This window comes from Zonotrichia albicollis, chromosome 6 (assembly GCF_047830755.1).
Source record: "Zonotrichia albicollis isolate bZonAlb1 chromosome 6, bZonAlb1.hap1, whole genome shotgun sequence".
Taxonomy (NCBI): domain Eukaryota; kingdom Metazoa; phylum Chordata; class Aves; order Passeriformes; family Passerellidae; genus Zonotrichia; species Zonotrichia albicollis.
The window spans coordinates 33,570,090-33,589,887 of NC_133824.1; the positions used below are offsets into that span (position 1 = coordinate 33,570,090).

General features: G+C 43.3%; 1 protein-coding gene across 10 annotated transcripts in view; it reads right to left on the reverse strand.

Moving 5' to 3' along the window:
- Nucleotides 1–19,798, reverse strand: part of TSPAN18 (tetraspanin 18) — a 119,155-nt gene that overhangs the window by 5,033 nt on the left and 94,324 nt on the right. For all 10 annotated transcript variants that reach the window (XM_074543173.1, XM_074543175.1, XM_074543174.1 and 7 more), the window contains 6 exons: nt 17,512–17,603; nt 16,567–16,761; nt 11,040–11,114; nt 5,272–5,370; nt 3,856–4,035; nt 930–1,013 (listed from right to left, as the gene is read on the reverse strand). In XM_074543173.1, the coding sequence (XP_074399274.1) occupies nt 930–1,013; nt 3,856–4,035; nt 5,272–5,370; nt 11,040–11,114; nt 16,567–16,761; nt 17,512–17,574 (696 nt within the window). In that variant the 5' untranslated portion in view covers nt 17,575–17,603. The remainder of the gene's footprint in view (nt 1–929; nt 1,014–3,855; nt 4,036–5,271; nt 5,371–11,039; nt 11,115–16,566; nt 16,762–17,511; nt 17,604–19,798) is intronic.

Consider the following 19,798-nt stretch of genomic DNA (forward strand, 5'->3'; position numbering starts at 1 on the left):
GGAAGAAGAGAGCAAAAACAAAACAGAGAACCATAAACATCAACGGCATCTTCCATAAGATCAGCAAAGCCCTCCCTGGCCCTGGGACCACCCCCATTGCTTCCTCCTACCCAGCAGTCAGTGATGCAGAGAGGGGGACCCATACCACCCACAGGAGGCGGTGGCAAAACTCCTCTGCCCCTCCCTGCCCCCCAAACTGTTAGTGGCTACAGCAGCAGCCTGACTTCATTCCCAAACTGCCCTTGGTGCCACAGGGGCACAGGATTCACAGTCCCTGCTCTGCACATCTCTGCTACTGCCTGGCATGGGCACAGCACAGCCTTTGTGGGAGGCTGCTGCGCCTCTGCCCAGATCTCCCCTTTGCCCAAGATGGGGGGCTTTTAAAGTACCCAGCCTTTCTCTGCAATGCCACAGAGACATAATTTCTGGGCTAAAATCATGTCTGGTGGATGCCTGTTCTCCAGAGACATCACCAAAGAAGTGGGTACTAATGCAGGACAATGAAAGTGCTCTGGAGCCCATCTTTTCAGTCTCTAAACAGGTTTTAAAGCACAGGCAGGGTTTGAGCACATTAACCAAGTGACAGATTAGTCAGCTGGCCAGGGCACTGTGGCAGTGGGAGCAGCAGCTGTGCAGGGCCCTGTGGAGAGCACCAGGTCCCCAAAGCCCCTGCGGTCTGCGTGGCAGGGCATGAGCTCTGTGCAGGCCCAGCACAAGGTGGCACTGCAGGCATGTGGCACCTGTTATTTCCCTGCCCTTTGTGTCAAAGGCTCAAGAAGCCTCTTTCCAGGCAATTAAACCCACAAGCTGATAGCCTGCTTGCACTTTGCCAGAGCAGCTTTCCCTGGCGAGGGGGAGCAGCTGCCTGTTTGCCTTGCTGCTGGCACCTTACTGACACTGCTTTGTTCCAGTCACACAACAGTCAGTACCTCAATAGCCAGCACTCCGATGGCAAGAGCTCCTGCCAGGTACACGTACGTCTCGAAGGAGTTCAGGATCACGGTGTAGCAGCCCTAGGGAAGACAAAACATGGTGAGATACACCTGAGCAGCACATTGTGGTGTTCTCACAGCAGAGCCCTTGCTAGGACACGAGGTGCTCTCAGACCAGGCACCACAAGCATGGCCCCCTCTCACCACCTCACCCAGCCCCAAGGCACAGGAGGCAGAGGTCCACGGGACAGTGCAGGGGAAGAGGAAGGTGTTGCTGTAGTGTACTGGGAGTGGTTCACACCCCTCACTGACCATGAGGAACTGTGAGTTCCTGCAGGCCAGAGAGGAGCAGCACAGAGAGGAGCTCCATCTGCAAAGGGCAGAGACTAAGCACAGAGGGAAGGACACACTGCAGGTGACAGACATCCCAGACTGGCTAGAGAAAAGGATTATTTATTTAAAGCCAAGGTAGGAAATTCTTGATTCATCTCTTACAGCCAGCAGCTCTTTACCAACCCTGGACCTTTTCTCTGTGTTTCCCCCCAAAGAGGCTGGCTGAACACCTGCTGATCTTGCTAGAGAAGAAGAATTTCATTAGGAACTCAGGGCCATGCACTGTGGTAATTATTCCATTTATGAAGCATAGCCACCATCACCCTTAATTAAATTTATGGTTGCTAATACAATTAACAGCAGGTAGATCTTCTTGCAAAGTTTACAGGACATTTCTGGAAATCACCAGCTTACCCTGGCCTCAGTTTTCCCAACCTAGAATTTCAACCCACTGGGAAATTTCTGCAAACATAAAGAAAAAAAAAAGAAAAAAAAGAAAATTCTGCAAACATAAAGAGAAAAACAGATTGGAGTTTGTCCAATATGAAAAGCAGATTCCTCTCCACTGAGAACATACTTCACACATACATTTTAATCCTATCTATACTGCTAGGATATTTCAATCACCTGTTTTTTTCCCTTCCACCAAAGTCTTGGAACTGCAAAGACAGCACAATAGTTATGTACCTGTATCCATGCCACACCCTGCTCACTGTGAGTGAGGCACAACTGGTGGAGAGTGATGGAGGGCATGGAGAAGATCCATTCATGAGGCTACCCCAGGGAACCCAGACTGCTGGGGCAGTAACTGAGCTGTTAAAACCATGCTCTTGCCAACATGAGACCACTCAGCATCAGCTTTCTTCCAGCCATGTTTCAGCCAAATCTTCAGAGAAAAGCATCCAGCTCAGCAACAAATATTTGTGTGCTTGCCAGACCTCCAACCTTAACCCAGCCTTCAGCATGCTCTGCTCAGTTGGCTACAAACCCAAGCCAGCACAAATGTGTCAGCACTGTCCTACCAGCATGGTGGCCCAAGAGCTTGACTTTACTCTAGCAATGCCTCAATTCAGCTCTCAGTTGCTTAGGATTATCTCTCCTGTTTTACAAAGTGTACCACTCTGTGCTTGATGACACCTGCTGTGTACACAGCTTCTTCCACCAACACTCTGGTGACATGGGCTTGCAGGAAGCCTTCCCTTTCAATGGAAACGGTAAGCTTCAGCATTACCACTCAGGGAAAACTTTAACCCCCTTTCTCACAATGCATTTATCTTTCCCTCCCTGCTGTCTGTCATCTCTCTCCTCCCCATCTATTCCCAGCAATCAGACCTGGCAGAAGCAGCATGGTGCTGTCTGCTATGATCTCTCACCCATAGTGCCTTTGCCAACCATTTCCAGCTGCCAGTCAGGGAACAGTTCACATGCTGCTTCCAAAATCCTTTCCTCTCTTTCTCAATCTGCTCTTAAGTGCTGAAAAGAGGACCACTGCCTAGTCTGGAGGGAGAAGGAAGCTTGTACATATGGTCAGTAGAGAGCTCATTTGGTCTAACTAATGCTGTGGTGAACACAATCAGGAACTTTGCTGGAAAGTTTCTTAAACATCACGTCTTGGTGACATTGGAAAGAAACTCAACCCTGCATCAATAGGACGAACTGTATTGTCATAGTCCAGTATTGCAAAAAATTGCCAAGTAGAAAAGCCTGGCAAAAGAATAATAGATTAGAACTATAGAATGGTCTGGGTTGGGCAGGACCTTAAAGATCACCTAGTTCCAACCCCTCTGCTACAGTCAACCCACTGCCACTAGACCAGGATGCTCAAAGCCCCATCCAACCTGGCCATGAACATTTCTAGTGATGAGGCATCCACAACTTCTCTGAACAACCTTTCTCCACATCTCACCACCCTCACAGTCAATAATTTCTTCTGTAATATCTAGACTAAAACTACACTCTTTCAGTGTAAGGCAATTCCTCCTTGGTCTATCATTTCATGCCTTTGTAAAAATTCTCTCCATCTTTCTTGTAGGCCCCCTGCAGGTACTGAAAGAGCTATATGAAATGCCCTCTTTCTGCAGTAAAGAGTAAAGAAGCAGAGAAATGAAGCTTTCCAAATTCTCTTCCTTAGAAAACAGACATGGTTTTCTGTGGCTGTTTAACCCTTGATATTTTGATTGTATGTATTGATTAGGAGTCTTTTTGAACTAAATTGGAACCATTCCTGCAGCAAGAGCCAACTCCATCCCATCCTACCTGACCTGTGCTAGCTTGCTAATTAACTTCTCAGAGGTAGTTCTAACCTTCGTAAACACAACAGAACTTGATATAAATTTCCACCTTACCACTCAATCCCTTAGGAAAATATTTGTATTTCTGATGATACAGCACAACATGGACTTAGCAGTGTATGCAATGAAAGGAGATTTTCAAAATCAGCCATATGCCATCACTTCAAAAGCTGTCAGCAGGAGTGTAATTAGGATGTGAGGTACAGTCAGGACCTGCCAGATTCACCAGCTACCCAAGACCACTACAGCCATCTCTGCCCACTGTGAAGCTCCTTCTTCTAGTGTTCAGCCTCCCTTACCTGCCGGTTCTGAAACCTCTCAATGCCTTCTAGACAAGCTTCCTTGTTGACAAACATCCCCTCCCGGCTCTGGAGCTCTCGCTGGCAGCAAGCCTCTGGTGTTGACTTTTCCAAAGAAGAATATGGCAGGTGACGAATATCTTCAAAATCTTCTGGTCCGTTCACCCCACAGCAGGCAAACTGGAGAGAGGCACAGAGAAGAAAGGAAAACAGAATTGACACTTTTCCCTCAAAGCAAACTTGAGAAATCTAATACCTGTTCCTGTAGGGATCGAAGTTTTAGTCAAAGCAGGGACAAAACAGCTTTTGCTTCCAGAGAATTGGGTTGTGCTTGTTCCTTGGAGCTTCTGTTTCAATGAAGCTTTATGAAGTCCCAATGTTTCTATGGCATACCGTAGATTCTAAGGTGCTACTGGGAATATTGCTGCAAACTACACGGGGCTTTGGGGCATATCCAAAATGACTTGAGACCATCCAGCAGTATGACCCAGGCTCCCAACCACCCTTTCTCCTCATAGCTAATGGCCAGAATTGTTGCTGCTCAAAGGCATTGCTAGGTGATTTGAGTAAGGTCCCTCTTTAGGATTCCAGTCAGATGCTTTTTAAGGATTCAAGTCATACTCTGACTCCGTCTCCTTTCAGTCAGCAAAAGGAAATGTCTTTAATAAAGTCCTGAATCAGCATGAAGGGCAGCAATCATCCTTTCCTTTTAAGATTAAAATTGACTTTTCATCTGCAGAAGCTGACATCCTGCTTTTCACTCCTGAGGGTATACACCATGGGGTGTACAGAGCACTAACACATGTGTGTACACACACACACACACACACACAAGCACACACAGACTGAATTCCTTGTGGTAGGTAATAACAACTGCAGTTCCAATGACAGTCGACCTGTAACCTGCCCAATTACAGGTGTAATAGCAAAGTCAGTTTTGATAGCTAATATTTCTGTAGTGAAAATACATCATTAGGCACACTCCTGCCTCAGCTAACTACAAAACACAAGTTAATGCCAGCTTTTGGCTGCCGTTGGCTGAGAATAATTTCAAAGCAGTCTGCAAAGTGAAAGGCCCAGAGCAAGTGCAGTGATACCCAGTTGCAGACACCTCCACTGCTCTCTGTGCCCAATATTTGAAAAGTGAGGGTACTCCAATGCCTAAGGCTTTGGCAAATCAGGTGACCCTGATGCAGTCACTAGGAGTGTCTCTCTCAGGACTGGCGGCAGTTCCATTTGAGAGAGATTGACTGCCAGCCAAAGTCTCACCTCCCTTCAACCACAAGCCCTGGTGCTAGGCTGGACATGACACGATGGTTGAAGCAGGCTGACCCCGGGAGAGCTGAGGGTGTGGGCTGAGGAGTGTGTTGGTGGCCACTGACCACGGCAGAATGGGACTGGTGTGGTCTGACTCACTGTGATCATAACAGAGTTCCAGGTGGAAGAGAAGACATCCGTGTCATTGTTCCTCTGGTAGTGCTTCTTCAGCTCCTTGGTGAAGAACTCTCTGGTCAGCTGAAATGCACAGACAGGTAGAAATGTAAAGGCTATTGCCAACACCTTTTCCAAACATTTCCCAAAGCCCCCTTCTGTGAATGATGGGCGTTCTTTGTTTTTTGGTTTTTTTTTTTTTTCTTGCAAACTTCAGAGAAGAAACATGTGAAAAGCCATTGGCTGAGCCATATCTATGTAGAGGGTAAAGGGTACCTGTTCAATACAACTGTCACTCATTAAAGTCAGAGACTAAACTATATCTGTACTTCTAAAATAATATTTACACTTAAATGTTGGTTGGTTTTAGTTTTTCTTGGGGTTTTTTGTTGTTGTTGTTTTTTTCTTTTAATTTTCGGCACTATTTGAAAGTATTTAATAAATTGAAACAGGCCTGAACCAGATTTTAGAAAGATTGTCAAATCCACATCCAAACTGTATTTTGACTTGCTGTGCTTCATGAGGTCTGCAGGCAAAGCTTGATTTTCCCCTCCACTTTTCAGTCAAACCAGTTAACTTCCTACTATCAATAGGGGAACTGCTCTGGATTTACTTCAATATGTGAGAAAGCAGAATGAAGTCTTAACATGAAACTTTATAGAAATTAAAAAGTAAAAAAAAATTCATCAATAGCCACTAGTCAAGTCATCTTATGAATCAGAAAAAAATGCTATTTGCTTGACAATGCTTTTGATTATCTAAACTACCTGTATACATGAAGAAAAACCCCCTCTTTATATTTAGATAATGTAAACATTTTTCCAAAAGTCAACAATATAAATTATTGGAATTTCATTTACCCCTGTCTGTATTTACAGTGAAACAGATTAAATGCACAAACAATTTGTTCCAGAGTCTTCTCAAGAAGTTAGACACCTTGAAATTACATTTACTTAGTATGAGTCTCTGGAGGAATAGTGAACATACAATCCTAATAATCATGTTAAACCGAACATCCCAATTCAATCTTGTTGCCTTTGTCATTTCAGGGCAAAAACTTCAAGAAATCCTCTTTCACATTCCCAATAGATCTGGACTTGTGTGGTCCCTTCTCCAAAATGTCTTGTGATTTGTGATCCAAACAGACAAAATCTTCTGCCGCTGCAAAAGCCACAGTGAAGGGGGCTGGCCTTGGCTGGCTGCAGCGCTGCTGTGATGTTGCATATTTGTAGCATCAGGAATTAAGCTGCCTGAAAAATACCCTTTCTATTCCCCCCTGTTATTCTTACAGCACTGCTGACGCAGTAACAGAGACTGCTACAAGCTGGTTTCAGGTTCTTCATATGCAACGTGAAATATCTCACATACACATACATATGTATGAGCTCTATGGGTGGGCACAAAAGCACAAGCACAAAACTGTTTGTTTCATTTGTATTACAAAATTTAAGGACAAAACCCCCACTTTAGTGACTTTTTAAAAGACCCTGGATACCACCTAATATTGGCATCTCTTTTACAAATACCCTGGATACCACCTAATATTGGCATCTCTTTTACAAATACAAACAAAGGCCAAATGTAATTACTACATCAGTACTGGGTAAAACTTTGTCACAAATGCTTGAATCATGCAATTAGCTCAATCTCACTACCTTTAATTAGTTATACCATTTAATTCCTAAATTACTTTTTAGTCACAGATATTAACTAATTTTTTTGCTTTTGAACATTAAAATACCAGAGGACATGGCATTTTTGGGAATTTGGTGCACTGAAGGAAGGTGAGGTTCGAAGATGCTGAAATATGAAATATGTCCTCAGTGTTCTCCTTTCCTTCCCTTTCTCTGAGTACTTTTATCCAGGCAGCACCCAACCCTGTAGACAGCAGCACATTTTTTTCATGCTCGTCTGTTCCTGAAGCACACACTTTGAAACTGATATTACTGCTGGTAATAATACTAGCCGGCTGCCTTTGTTGGGGTCTAAAACAAAAGAGTAATTTAAATATAAAGTGAAACCTTTATTTTGACAGCAGCAATCCCAGAGGAAATTGTTCAGAGTTTGTGTGTGATTTTTACAACACTTGGCCTAAAACAAAGCCTAGTGCTGGAAGAGTACATTTGCCAGGAAAATAACTGATTCCATTTTGTTGGTCTTAAACTGCTTATCCTGAGCATCTCAAGTTCAGAAGAATGGGGCCAAAAAGAAAAAAAATCCTGTTTTAAAAAATTGCTGACAAAGGAGGATGAAATAAGACAGTCCTGTTGCCATGCCCAGGGCCCTCCTCTAGCTGAAACAAGTACCGGCCCTGGTGAGATCAGTGCACATTGGACTTTTATGGCAAGAACCATTCAGAAAGGAGCACAGGATCTACTGATAAAACTAGAGCTTCACACAGGCTTTGACAAGACAGTGGTGGCAGCCACAGCCATGAACAATAAGGAGCTGTTCAGCTGTGTTTTGGGCGGGGTGCCTCCAGTGCAGCACATGCATGCATACATTTACATGGCACTGAATGAAGTGACACTGCTTTGTCACACTGGCCAGAAAATAGCTTTGCTGGGATTAGTGCAGCCAGATAAAAGGGGTTTAGAAAAAGGAGGGCATTTCTGCACAACACAGGCATGCTGGCACTGCCTCCTCAAGGATACTGAGTGCTGTGCAAGAAGCCGCCTTCATGGTGCCTGCTTGGGGAACAGGACACACTCTGCCCATCTACATCAGCCTGTAGTATTCTGCTGGGTCTGGCACAGTACAGGGCATGGAGGTGCAGTCACCAGTGCTGCACTTCCCACTCCTACCATGCCTTCCACCTCTGCTCAGCTGAGGAAGGTTCACGTTCTTTAGCTTTTGCCTTATGTCTGAGGACATAGAGGCACTAGTGTCCAAGGTGGCTTTCTTATTAAGTGTTAGAACTGGAGCTAAAAATCCAAATCCAAAATCAAGGCTTTGACTCCACCCAAAGCCTGCCACTGGACTCTTCTCTTTACTACCATCCTGCTTTTTTGCTTGCTAAGACAGTTCACTAAGAATCAAATATCCCTCCAAGGTTTTTCCCATCCAGACCTCTAATGGCACATAAAGAGCAATTCCTATTGCTCTTTCAGAGTCTCTGTCTAGTGTTTATGAAAGTCATTATTTTATGGAGAATCTTCTAGATGATAAAGGATTCTCCACCCCCAAAACCTCCTTTTCTAAGGAAGATAAACTCTGGTTATCACCTAGCTAAGTAACAGCAGCCTTCTTTTCAGAGACTGTTTTTAAATAGCTCTTTGGAAGTGCAGCTGGACTTGCAGATCACAGTAGTTCACCTTTGTGACCACCTTCACCTACCCCACCACCTCGCTCTGTTTCACTGACTCTTCCTCTCATGTCAAATTTCTGTGGAAAATATCTCTTTTCTCCCTTATTTTTGTCTCTTGCTTTCTCTCACTCCCTTAGCCGTTAATAATTTAACCCCACTGAGTATTTGGGAGCTGGTTTGAGTAAAACTATACAAGAGTAGTAGTAAAAGAGCTGGTAGTAAAACTATACAAGAGAAAGCTGCACTGAACATTATCTGTAAAGCAAACAGATACACTTTATCTTTTGTCCCATTTTACACACGCATAGAGTCCACAGCCATAAGGACTGGTGCAGCAACCATCACAGAATCTTGCTTGGTAAGCTTCGAAGAAATTTAAATTGGCTAAGTGTGCATTTGCCATCACATGCCCTGAAAGTAATATATTTTGCAAGAAAGAGAAAAGCAAATCTGATCTTGGCCTTAAATTGCTACTGTGAATTATTCTTCCCACCATGGGATCAATGAAAGACCACCTCTGTACATCTGTATAGCTCACCCTAACTCAGAGGTGACAGCAGAATTGGCCCCAAGTAGCCTCCAAGTCAGACAAGCTACCACCACAATATACAGCAACGCCAAAACAATGGTGTATTTTTTCTCTCTGAGTAGAGAACAAACCACAAGAACTCGCAGATCAAGTTTGACTTCTGCATAGAGCCATCTCCAGCTATGCTGGGATCTGACGTTCTTCATTCCTTCTCATTTAAGCCCTTCCTGTCAATCATTCTGACAGAGTGGTAAGCTGGTGCTACAAACAAGGAGACAAGCTCAAGAAAGATAGAAGTTTGTTCCCCTTCAAGTCTTATCTCACAAAACACTGCCAGATGCCACAGAAGTCTAGAATAACCACTGTGACCTTATCTTGCAAGATAACATGATCTTACATGTCCCATGGCTCCCATGGGAGTGGAAGGTACCAATGCTTTGCCCAGAAGCAAGCTGTAAGGGAGGAGGACAATCCCAGGACTTGCAGCAAGCCTGGGCAGTTTCTTGTACCTTTTACCAGTTTCCCACAGAGAAGGGGGGAGGTAGGAGCATCAGCTGGGAGGTGCTTGCCCAGCCCCTGCTCCCCAGGGACCATGTTCCATCTCTGTCACAAAGGAATTCTCTAAAAACTCCCAACAGCAGAGCTGCAATGACCACCAGACACCGCATACTGCAATATGTTTATAGGTGTTTCCATAAGAGCATGGTCTAAAAGCCTAAACTGGAATGGGCTACCCATTCTATGTGCAGAGTGCCATCTCTTCCCCACTGCCTTCAGATCTGAGGCAAAGACAAAAGACCACCAGCTCATAAATAGAAGAAAGCCCTCTCACTACCTCCTCCCAAGCCCATCCTACTATACAAATACCACACTCTCCTGCTGTGAGCTTCCTATGTTTTGATTCTTTTCTATCAAAAATGAATACCATTAGAAGCATATACTGCTTTAAGAAAATCATCATTATACATGGCCCTTCTTTGCTCCTGCCACATTTCTCTCACGCTCAGTACAGCATATGTGCTGCATGTTCTCTTGCTACTGGCAGAGGCAAAATAAGCAAAACAAATATTAACAGTCACTAGTGACCCCCTCTACCAGCCAATGTTTTTTCACACCCATCATTCCAAGAAGGATGGACCTACTTCAGTCAGGCTCTCCTTTGCATACTTGTGAACATGAAAAAAAGTCCACAGACCTTTGCTGTTTAGAGAAAGAAATGAGACTGTGGTTACTACTACTGTAATAGAAGTTTACCACTAGCCCAGGGCAGGGATGATGGCCAGGTAACAATATTCATTGCAGAAGAATAGAGAAAGGCTACATCATATGAAACTTTGGAGACAAAGACAAATCTAAGCAGGGCAATAAGTGGGGTGGGACTTGCTTAGGGCTAGTCGGGGGGATATCTTACAAGCAACATTGGTAGGAGTCTGGTGAGCAGCAGAACACAGAAGATCAAGAATGAATATGATTAGAAGATTCATAAGAGATTTTTTGCACTGCAGAGCAAGCATCAGCTCTGTCTGGAAAACAGGTGTTTCCAACTATTAATATTAAACCCATATTATATTGAAAAAGGAAAAGAGTTGCTTTTAATTGCAGTGTGACTTTATGATAAAACTTCTCTCTGATGGAATGTGCAGCTGGTTTGGCTGCAAGAGAGTCAGGAAGACTTTAAAAAACTCTAAAAACTTCAGGGATAACTGTGTCACCATAAACTCCCCATCCTGCACCAGCCAGGTTAGTTGACATTCCCTGACGTGCTGGCAGTTCTGCAAGACAGGCTAGTAATGAACAAGGTTTGCTGATATGTTTGAAACAGCCACTCTACAGACAAACCAGCCACTGTCTAACACTCTTCTCCAGCTGTGTATAACCCCATTGGGGTCCAGAGATTGCCCACCATCAGATACTTACGTTTTCTCTGAATATAAAAGCCAGGATTGCAGCTGAAAGCTCCGCCAGGAAGATGAGCAAAATAAACATGAAGAACTGGAAGAGAGAAGATAAAAACCACAAACATAGCATTAAATGTCTGCAATAGGTAGTAGGAATACAGAGTTTTGCTGATCACCAATAGATGGAAAAAATAACTGAGGAAACTTGTTTTTCCCCCCTGACAATTAAGAAACTGTATGAGAGAGTCACTTGAAGCAGACATTCCCTCTCTGACCTCATCACAGGACATGGGAGCTTGTGACACTTTTGCCTGGTTCTAATGAGTAAAAGTGTATAAGGTTACAGAACCCATAGCATCCCCTGATAAACCTGCACCAGGTTAAAACAGTAAAGCCTGCTTTGATGGAAAAGTTATATAAATTGAGGACATGTTCACAGAGGTTAAGCTGTCCAGACACAAGTATAGGTATCACATGTCAATGCACACACACACCCCTGATTACAATACAAACAACACAGTTTTACTGTAATATAATCACAGCTTCTCTTGTGTGGAAGGAGGAAGTGGAACACACCCTCAAATATTTATACCTATGACCTAAAATGGACTGTTTTCATTTCAGGACAAAATTAGCCTTGGTTAATATCCTCCCCATGCAATGGGGTTGCACTGAGTGAAGTACTAACCACACAGGACCTCTACAGAAAGTTGATAACACACCATAATAATTTAATTTGGTTATGCAAGTATCATCCCTGTCTTGTATGGTATCCAAAGTGTGCATATTCACATCCTTAAGATAAGGGCATGCTGCAGACTTGACAGAAAGCACAGTCTGCCCATCAAAAGATAGTAAAAAGGAAACAGGCCTCCAGGTTGGAGTAAAACTCTTCACACTTATGTAATCATAATTTTACAAAAAGGGAAGGAAAGCAAAACAGAGAGGCACATGGCTGTCCAATCTAAGCTGGAACTATATTTCATTTGCAACCTTCTGCTGCTTCAATCTAAAAGTTTGGTTTTCAGTCTTGCCAAAGGCACCGTGTTTAGGTGAGGTTACCAAGCCTGGGTGATGCACTGTACCTTCACCCCCCACCCCAGAGAAGTAAATCAGATGCACTTCAGAGGTCTCATCCCCAGAGACTGACATGCTGCTGGGACGGTGCTGTTCCTGGGACCTTGTCTACCCAGAACACGCAGGTACTCGGGAGTGTCTCCAGCCCAGGAAGAGTGATGGGACTCTTGTGGGCTTCCACTTCAGATTCTGCCTGCTCTTGTGGCCAGTTCTCATTGACACTGATGCCTTGTGCTAATTTGATGCTGCTTCAATCATTACAAACCAGTAAAAAGAACCAACAGGGATGTACCATTTAACATCCTTAAAACAATGAATGCTGATGCTGAGGAATAGCTATAGGAACAGAGAAGAAAGTGGATAGATTCATACTCTCTCCCAAAATGGCATTTATTCTTGTAGAGAAAAATCATGGACTTGAGTAACCGTAAGTCTGAACTAGGTGGACAATTTTAACATTCTTATTGCCATAAAAAGAAATTACCATTTGAATCAGCCTGCCTAAAATTCAAACAGGCCGAGAATTTGCTCACAGACTTTGAGATTATTTTACAGAACTGAGTAAATGTTAAGGCATTAACTCAGATTTTGGCATTGTGTGAGAAAGGCAAAAGTGAGCGGAGAACCCTCTAAGACCACATCATGTAGAGGGTAATAAATTTGGTGCATGTTACCAGTGAAGATAGATGAAGCAACAAGTAAAAATAAACACAAGAGAAGTCTGGATTTGTGTGTGTGTGTGAGAGAGAAGTTTATAGAAGGTCTTTCTGAAACAGAAAACAGGCAGACAGGGCCAGAAGTACTTTTGTGATCCCCAAGCAATTATTTATAAACACTGTCTGAAAGGCTGTGCATTGTGCACTTCAATAATGGAGAAAGAATTCAAACTTTATGCTTGGAATAGGCAAAATGTTGTTTTGTTGTCAATTATCAGAGCTTTAAGTGATTTGGAAAAGCACATGCACCACCCTATCACATTTGTCTTCCTGCTTCTGCAGTGGAAAAAAAAGAAAAGGAGCCTGGGCTCAAATGACAAAAGAAGAAAAGTCAGATGAGCAGGGATTTTTGGGTTTTAACAGCATGCTGTTGCTTGATTTTACTGAACTAGTTAACTCTCTAATTTATTCTTAATGCTGGAGTTTTCTGTGTGGCTTCTTTTTTTCCCTGCTCAGAGACTGTTTTAATTTCACCACAGGAGGGCAAAGAACAAGTGATGAGAATGAACGATGCTTTGCAAATTCACATCATCATCCATCAAGGGATCTCAGCATAGTCACTAAGGTCTAAGGTGGTGATCAAGTGATTAATCCCATCACCCTGCTAATTGCATTTCATTTACTGATTACTGGGAGGCACATGTTCACCCAAGCTCCAGCACAGGTCTGTGCAGAAGTGGAAGCAGTCATTCCCAGATTATCTATGATAAGCTTCATTATCATTCCCAAACTGATTTACACTTATATTGTGCACTCTGCATTACAGATTTGTAAGTTACAGTAGGAAAAAACTCACAAGCAGCCATTAGGGTTGATGAGAAAAAGATGGATCATCAGTGTTTCAGAACTTGCTCCCATTCTGCATTTGAAGGGTCAAAATCTGCTTAACGTGTTTTCCTTCCAAAAATTAAATTGATTACTGATATGTGAGAGCACAAAGGAGCCAGCTGGTTAATGCCTGGGACACAATAACCTCACATTTAAATTCAGGCTTGATTTTTGACATTTGAACATGGGTACTCCCCACATCCAAAGTGAACATCCTGAGAAATGGAATCTCTCATACTGGTCAAAAATTTTGCCTCAGCTCCAAGTGATGGTTGCAGGAGTTTTCACAGAAGTGGTCTATCAGAAGTTTCCACAAATTAATGCTTTGTGTTTATTTTTCATAACTCATCCTATGTTCTAGTTTCAGAACTGCTGTTCCAAAAAAGCATCAACTGTCTTTAACTCAAAGGACCTGGACCTGCATTCTCATGCTGAGAAATTCGAGGGGCTACTACATCCATTTTACAGGAGTGCAAAACAGGATGTCTGCATTTGAAACTAAGCCAAATGAAGCTAACAGGGGCTCTTCTTTTAACAGAGCTGAATTCAGTCCCTTGGTACACAATGTTGTACATTCAATAGTACTTTGGATTCTGATAATTACAGTGTTGTTTTGCAGTCAGAGGACCTTCAGCACAAGTCATTCAATGTATGATTTGCAGGCCACTGTTTGTTCCTTTTTGGTTTTGTGAGTCAGGTCCAAATGCCAGGAAATCCTCACAGCCTTGTGCTTAATGCAACATGTTAGGTTCCATAGTGATGGGGTTACTTTTCACCAAAATACAAGCAGCTTAATGAAAAATAAAAGTCCTTGCAAACACTGAAACCAGAACCTAGGGAACATGAATCTCTCTTGTCCCTTCTATCTTCTGTTTACATTTGGACTAAAAGCTTCAGGCATATATTATGCATCACTGAAATCTCACTCAAGCAGCTCTCTGGCTCATCAATTCTTTAACAACTTTGTAAGTGGACTTGATTTGATCTAGCAACTTCTCCCCAGGTACCACACCCACAAAGACTTACACTCTCTGTTTTGCAAGTGTTCCCAGTCCCTCTGGCATACAGTCATGAATCTCTTGCCTATTCAGTGTCTAAAATTTACTCCTATCAGACTTTGTGTTTCACAGATGTTTTAAGATTGGCTGATTTTAATATCAGCTGCTGTGGCCCCAAAAAAGAAGTTAGAAACATATTTCTTCTCCCAGGTCCTCATCCAAGTGCTTCACACTGCTGAACATGAGATGGCTGGCTGTTTAGCTAAGTTGGTGTTGATACAAAAACCCCTTGAAAATCTGACAGATCAAAATAGAACAATAATTCCTTATCCAGTAATTACTTTTAGAGTTTCTCATAGTCTGGGGCATTACTTCCAGCTCATATTTTTCTCACGTTTCATTCAAAATAATAATGAAGGTAAATAAATAAAGCAGCAGGGCTCAGAACTACCTCTAGGAGTAAGAAAATTAATAACCACAAAATTGAATGTACTGGAGGATAACTAAAATACATGGAGAAAACATTCAAACCTGTAAATGCTGGTATATCAGGAAAGAACATGGCCCAGAGCTCCCTTTTTCCAACCAGGTCACCAGTCTGTGTGCAGCAGACTGAAAATATTATTCTCCTCTTCACTTACAGCAACATTTCTCATCAAACTTCACTTTTAGTTTCTTAATCTGACAAGGACAGGCTTTGAAGTAACTTCAGGCTCATTGGGCCTCCATTTTATTAGGTTCCTCTGGGCAGATCTCCACAGGCTTCACAGGTGATACATTTGTTTTTCTGATTTCCTTATGAGATGAATCACTAGAAATCAAACCCAGAGTGGCTTCCCCAAAAGGGCTCTCATTTGCAGGCTATGAACTCAAGGCATATAGGAGCCAAGGGCCAGAGAGAATTCATCTCAGTGAAGCCATGCTCATCTCTAGGAAAGGATGGGTTTGCAGTCAAGAAAGAGGACTTTCCTGTCCTATTTAAAGTTAGAGACAGGCCTTTTTTTTGAACCATGAAGCAGCTGTGCAAGACACAAGCCTAAAAAAATACAGTAAGACTGAGATTTTTTAAAAAGAAAAAAAACCAAACCAAAACCCACAACAAACCCAAAGTGCCACCAGACCCATTGGGAGAAACAAAAGACCACATTTTACAAAGAAAAAAGAACCACACCAAAAGAAAAAAAAAAGGAAAAGAAAAAGAAAACTAACGGTCTTTGTCTTTCAATACATAACTGGCAATGCTTTCCAGCAGGAGATAATGGCTGAAAATCTTTCAGCATCAGAACTTGGGAGGAGTGGGGGGCAAAGGCAGAAGTGGCTTATTTTAGCTCTTTGTGACTATTGATGACCACTATGGGCTGAAATTTAATCCTGTTATTCAAGGGAAAATTTGTCCAAAGGTATCAAATCTGGTTCATTTTAGGAGCAGAGCAGGATGTATCAGGGGTAACCAGCTATTGAGAACAGCAATGACAGCAATGACTGCTGCGATGTAGTTCTGGGCTGGGCATTTCTGCTGGCATGGGGGGTTCCCTTGCACAGGGGCTGTGCCCCAGTGTTCCCTCCTTTGTTGTGAACCCTCAAGGAAAGAATCTACAAGTGGAACAGTGGGTTTTGAGTAGCCAAGAAAGGATCATTTTTGGTCACTTTATAGATGTAGAAAAAGACCAAACAACCAAATGGGGTCAATTAGAATGAAAGCTTAAAAGGATTAAAATACATTCCCGGACTGGCTTAAATCTATATAGGTGAAAAAGCAAATTATCTGTATTAGAAGCAGTGTGTAAAAGCATCCTAAGCCTACTTATCATCTGAAGGAATAATGGCTACAACAGCAGACACCCTCTCCTGTGCTTATCCCAGCATCATCTATCCAGTCACCCCTACAAAGCACCAAGAGGCCAAGAGACACTGCAAGGGCACTTACGAAGAGCAGGAGGCATTTGTTCTCACGGATGGCACCACAGCAGCCCAGGAAGCCCAGCAGGAAGAGCATGGCTCCCATGGCCAGCATGATGTATGCTCCCGTGAAGAGCAGGGGGTTGGCTGCCACTATCTCTCGAAAACCTGTGGGATCCACAATGACCCAGATTCCGAGTCCCAGCAGGCATGCTCCTCCCAGCTGTCACAGCACAAGGACAGGAGAGAGAGGGAGACAGGTCAACACAAAACAACAGCTACAAAAAAACTGGATTCATTGTTATCTTTTGATCAAAGATGTTGATTTGGGGAATTTGTGTTTCTGCAAAAGCATGCTGTGCAGGTGACATCTGACATGCTGCTCTTTGTATCTCTTGCTCAATAAATGAATCATTTGCAGCAAAAACACCTTTCTTTCTTGACACGCTACTCTACCAACTGTTTACTCCCTCTGTACTGCTGAAAGACAGTCCTGGTCTGCTGCCACATCTGTGGAGGACAGAGAAGGGGTTTACATGAACCATACCTGCCACAGAGGCCAGGGTGGCTGGGCACTCCCACCCTTCCTTTCAAAAACAAAACCAGCTAAGAATGACTTCATATGTGGTAGGGAAATTACTGCTCCTGAGTGAAAACCTCAGCAGGGCACCCAGAACTAGAAAACGATTTATTCTGCCATTCAAGGATGAACTATGTGCATCATTAGTTACAGCTTTCCCTGTGGTTTCCCCTGTCAAGGACAGCAATAACTCAGACAACAGTGACCACTGTGCTTCCTTGCTGAATGTTTGGGCATCTTTGGATGCTGCAAAACATTCAGTGATTGCTAGTGCACAACAGAGGGGATATTCTGTATTGTGGCATTTTTACCACACTATAGCCTATCCTGCTGGGCAACAGCAGGCTGCTGGAAATGGGGATCCAGAAAAGAAAGTGAATTCCAAATACTTACAAATATAAAGAAATTGAAAAGAAACATCAGGTATTTCATGCAGCTCAGACAGTCTCCCTCCATGGTCTTCAGGGTCCTTTGTCCAATTCCTCCTGCAAAACAACAGCACTTTCTTAGCACGCTCATTTTTATTGGAATGACACAATCCTATCTCCAATCTATTTGTATTTCCCCCAAGACCCTGTGGAGTTCATTATAGAGAAGAGCTCTTTTCTTACCTGAAGGGGGAACACAGCACAGGCTAGTAAGAGATAATGATTGCTGCCTGGTGCCTCTGCGTTCTTTAAGGTCGGAAGGCGAACACAGAAGTGAAGGGGAAGGCTGCAGGAGACCAAAGGTCTAGCTTTACTTGCAGACTGAGATACTGGGGAAAAAATATGCCTCTACACATGAAGAATTTTTTTCCCCCACTCCTTAAAGCTTGTCAGGTCTGAGAATCACTGGATGTACCTGTCTATTTCATGCTGAGAAAAGGTCATATTGAAACAGGAGCCAGAACAAGCTGTGCCCAGTTAGAAGATGCACAAAGACATTTGGGACAGCTATCTCCATACAATCTCCCTCTACAGAATGAACACCACACTAACATGAACAGCTTCAGGGAAGCTTGTAGACACTTGGGCTTGGAATGACAGCAATGCAAGGACATGGCAGGGACCAAGGAGGACATCCGTACATGGTTACTCAGCGTGTGCACAGCACCTGCTTGCCATGCAGTGCGAGATGTTCCTTGCCAGGGAGATCCTGCTGCTCTATGCCCCACACTGCACAGGTCCTTTGCAAGAACCCATGGATCGATGCTGGAAAGCTTTTGAGGCCAGGAAAAAATGCTTAGGAATCTTAACCAGTTCTGAAACTCAGTGTCTGATTTAGACAACAAACTCCTTGGCCAGTGCTGCTGTTGGAAAAGCAGCAATAAATCCGGACCAGGTGAGGCTACACTGGAGGAAAGTTCATGCTTGCTATTTATGTAATGAAGTGACTGTGTGTCCAAACATGCCAGTACATCACTAAGTACCCTAGAGGGACAGACAAATAAATACACTAAATAGTAAAACTTCCACTGAAACAACACAGTCATGGCACTGTGCACAGATGGAGCCATACATTTGCAAACACAGAGACACAGGTTTTCTTGGCTCCCCAGAGGAGCGTTCCCAAAGCCCGCATGCTTCTTAATGCATCTTATTCCCTTTCTCCACTGCAAATACCATTCCGTAACAGACATGTATCTAATGATATGCTATGGTAGCAAAGTCCATTTAATTCACTTAAAATAAAAAACTGAAATTATTCAAGATCTTTTCCAGGCCAGAAATAAAACTGCCTTTCACTCCATTGTTTTTGTTAAACCACAAAATCTGTGAGTGCTCTAGAGCCTCATGAGATGCTTTCCTCTGTGACCATAGGCACTGCTCTGCTTTAGCCAAAGAGCAGAGATAATCCGTGGCAGGCAGAGCTCCCAGCACGGGGCTGCCTGAGGTAAGAGCCAGATTTTTGTTACACAGTGTGTGTTGGATATACTGCTTTCACTTGATTATAAGCAAATCTATTCCTTCTTTGTGAAAAAGCTGAAAGGCTGAGACACAAATGGTGTTTCACAGGAGCTCACGTAGGCTGTTGTCCCTCTGCAGCTGCCTGTACCTGGGGCAGAACAGCAGTGTGCCTCCGCTGGCTGGGTACTGCCCAGGGAACTCTCTTTGCTAGAGGAATTGCCTCTGGAGAAACACAAACCTGAATCTAAACCTGAGAGTGAGGACAATGTTTTTTCTTTATAAAGTTTATTTTCTTATACCCCTGGTACATAATTGTTCTGCCCAGAGAAATTCAAGGACAAGATGGTGACTACAGGAGATGGGGTGGGGCACAGAGCTCAGATGTGTGCCTGCAGGAAATGCCCACAGCTCCCTGACACTGTTTAAAGCCATGTCTGCAAATCTGACAGAGAAAAGGGGTTCTTGAAGCCCAGAAGGCTAAGTTTTGTGGGAATTCTTCAGTTTTGTGGGAATTCTTCAGTTTTGTGGGAAAAGTGAGCCTTCAGCTCCACTATGACTTGGACACTAGAGAGGGATATGAAAATACAGACAAATCACTAGGGTACTGGGATTTCAAGAGTCCCACAATTAGTGTCACATAGATGTTCCCATCACCATACTAAAAATTCATGCTCCAGTGAAACATAGAATGGCTAAATCTTGGTAAATTAGCCAAAGTCTTAAAGTAATCTCAGAAATTTCAAAGTCCTGCTGCCTTAAGCACCCACCTGTGTGATCCATATCATAGTAGA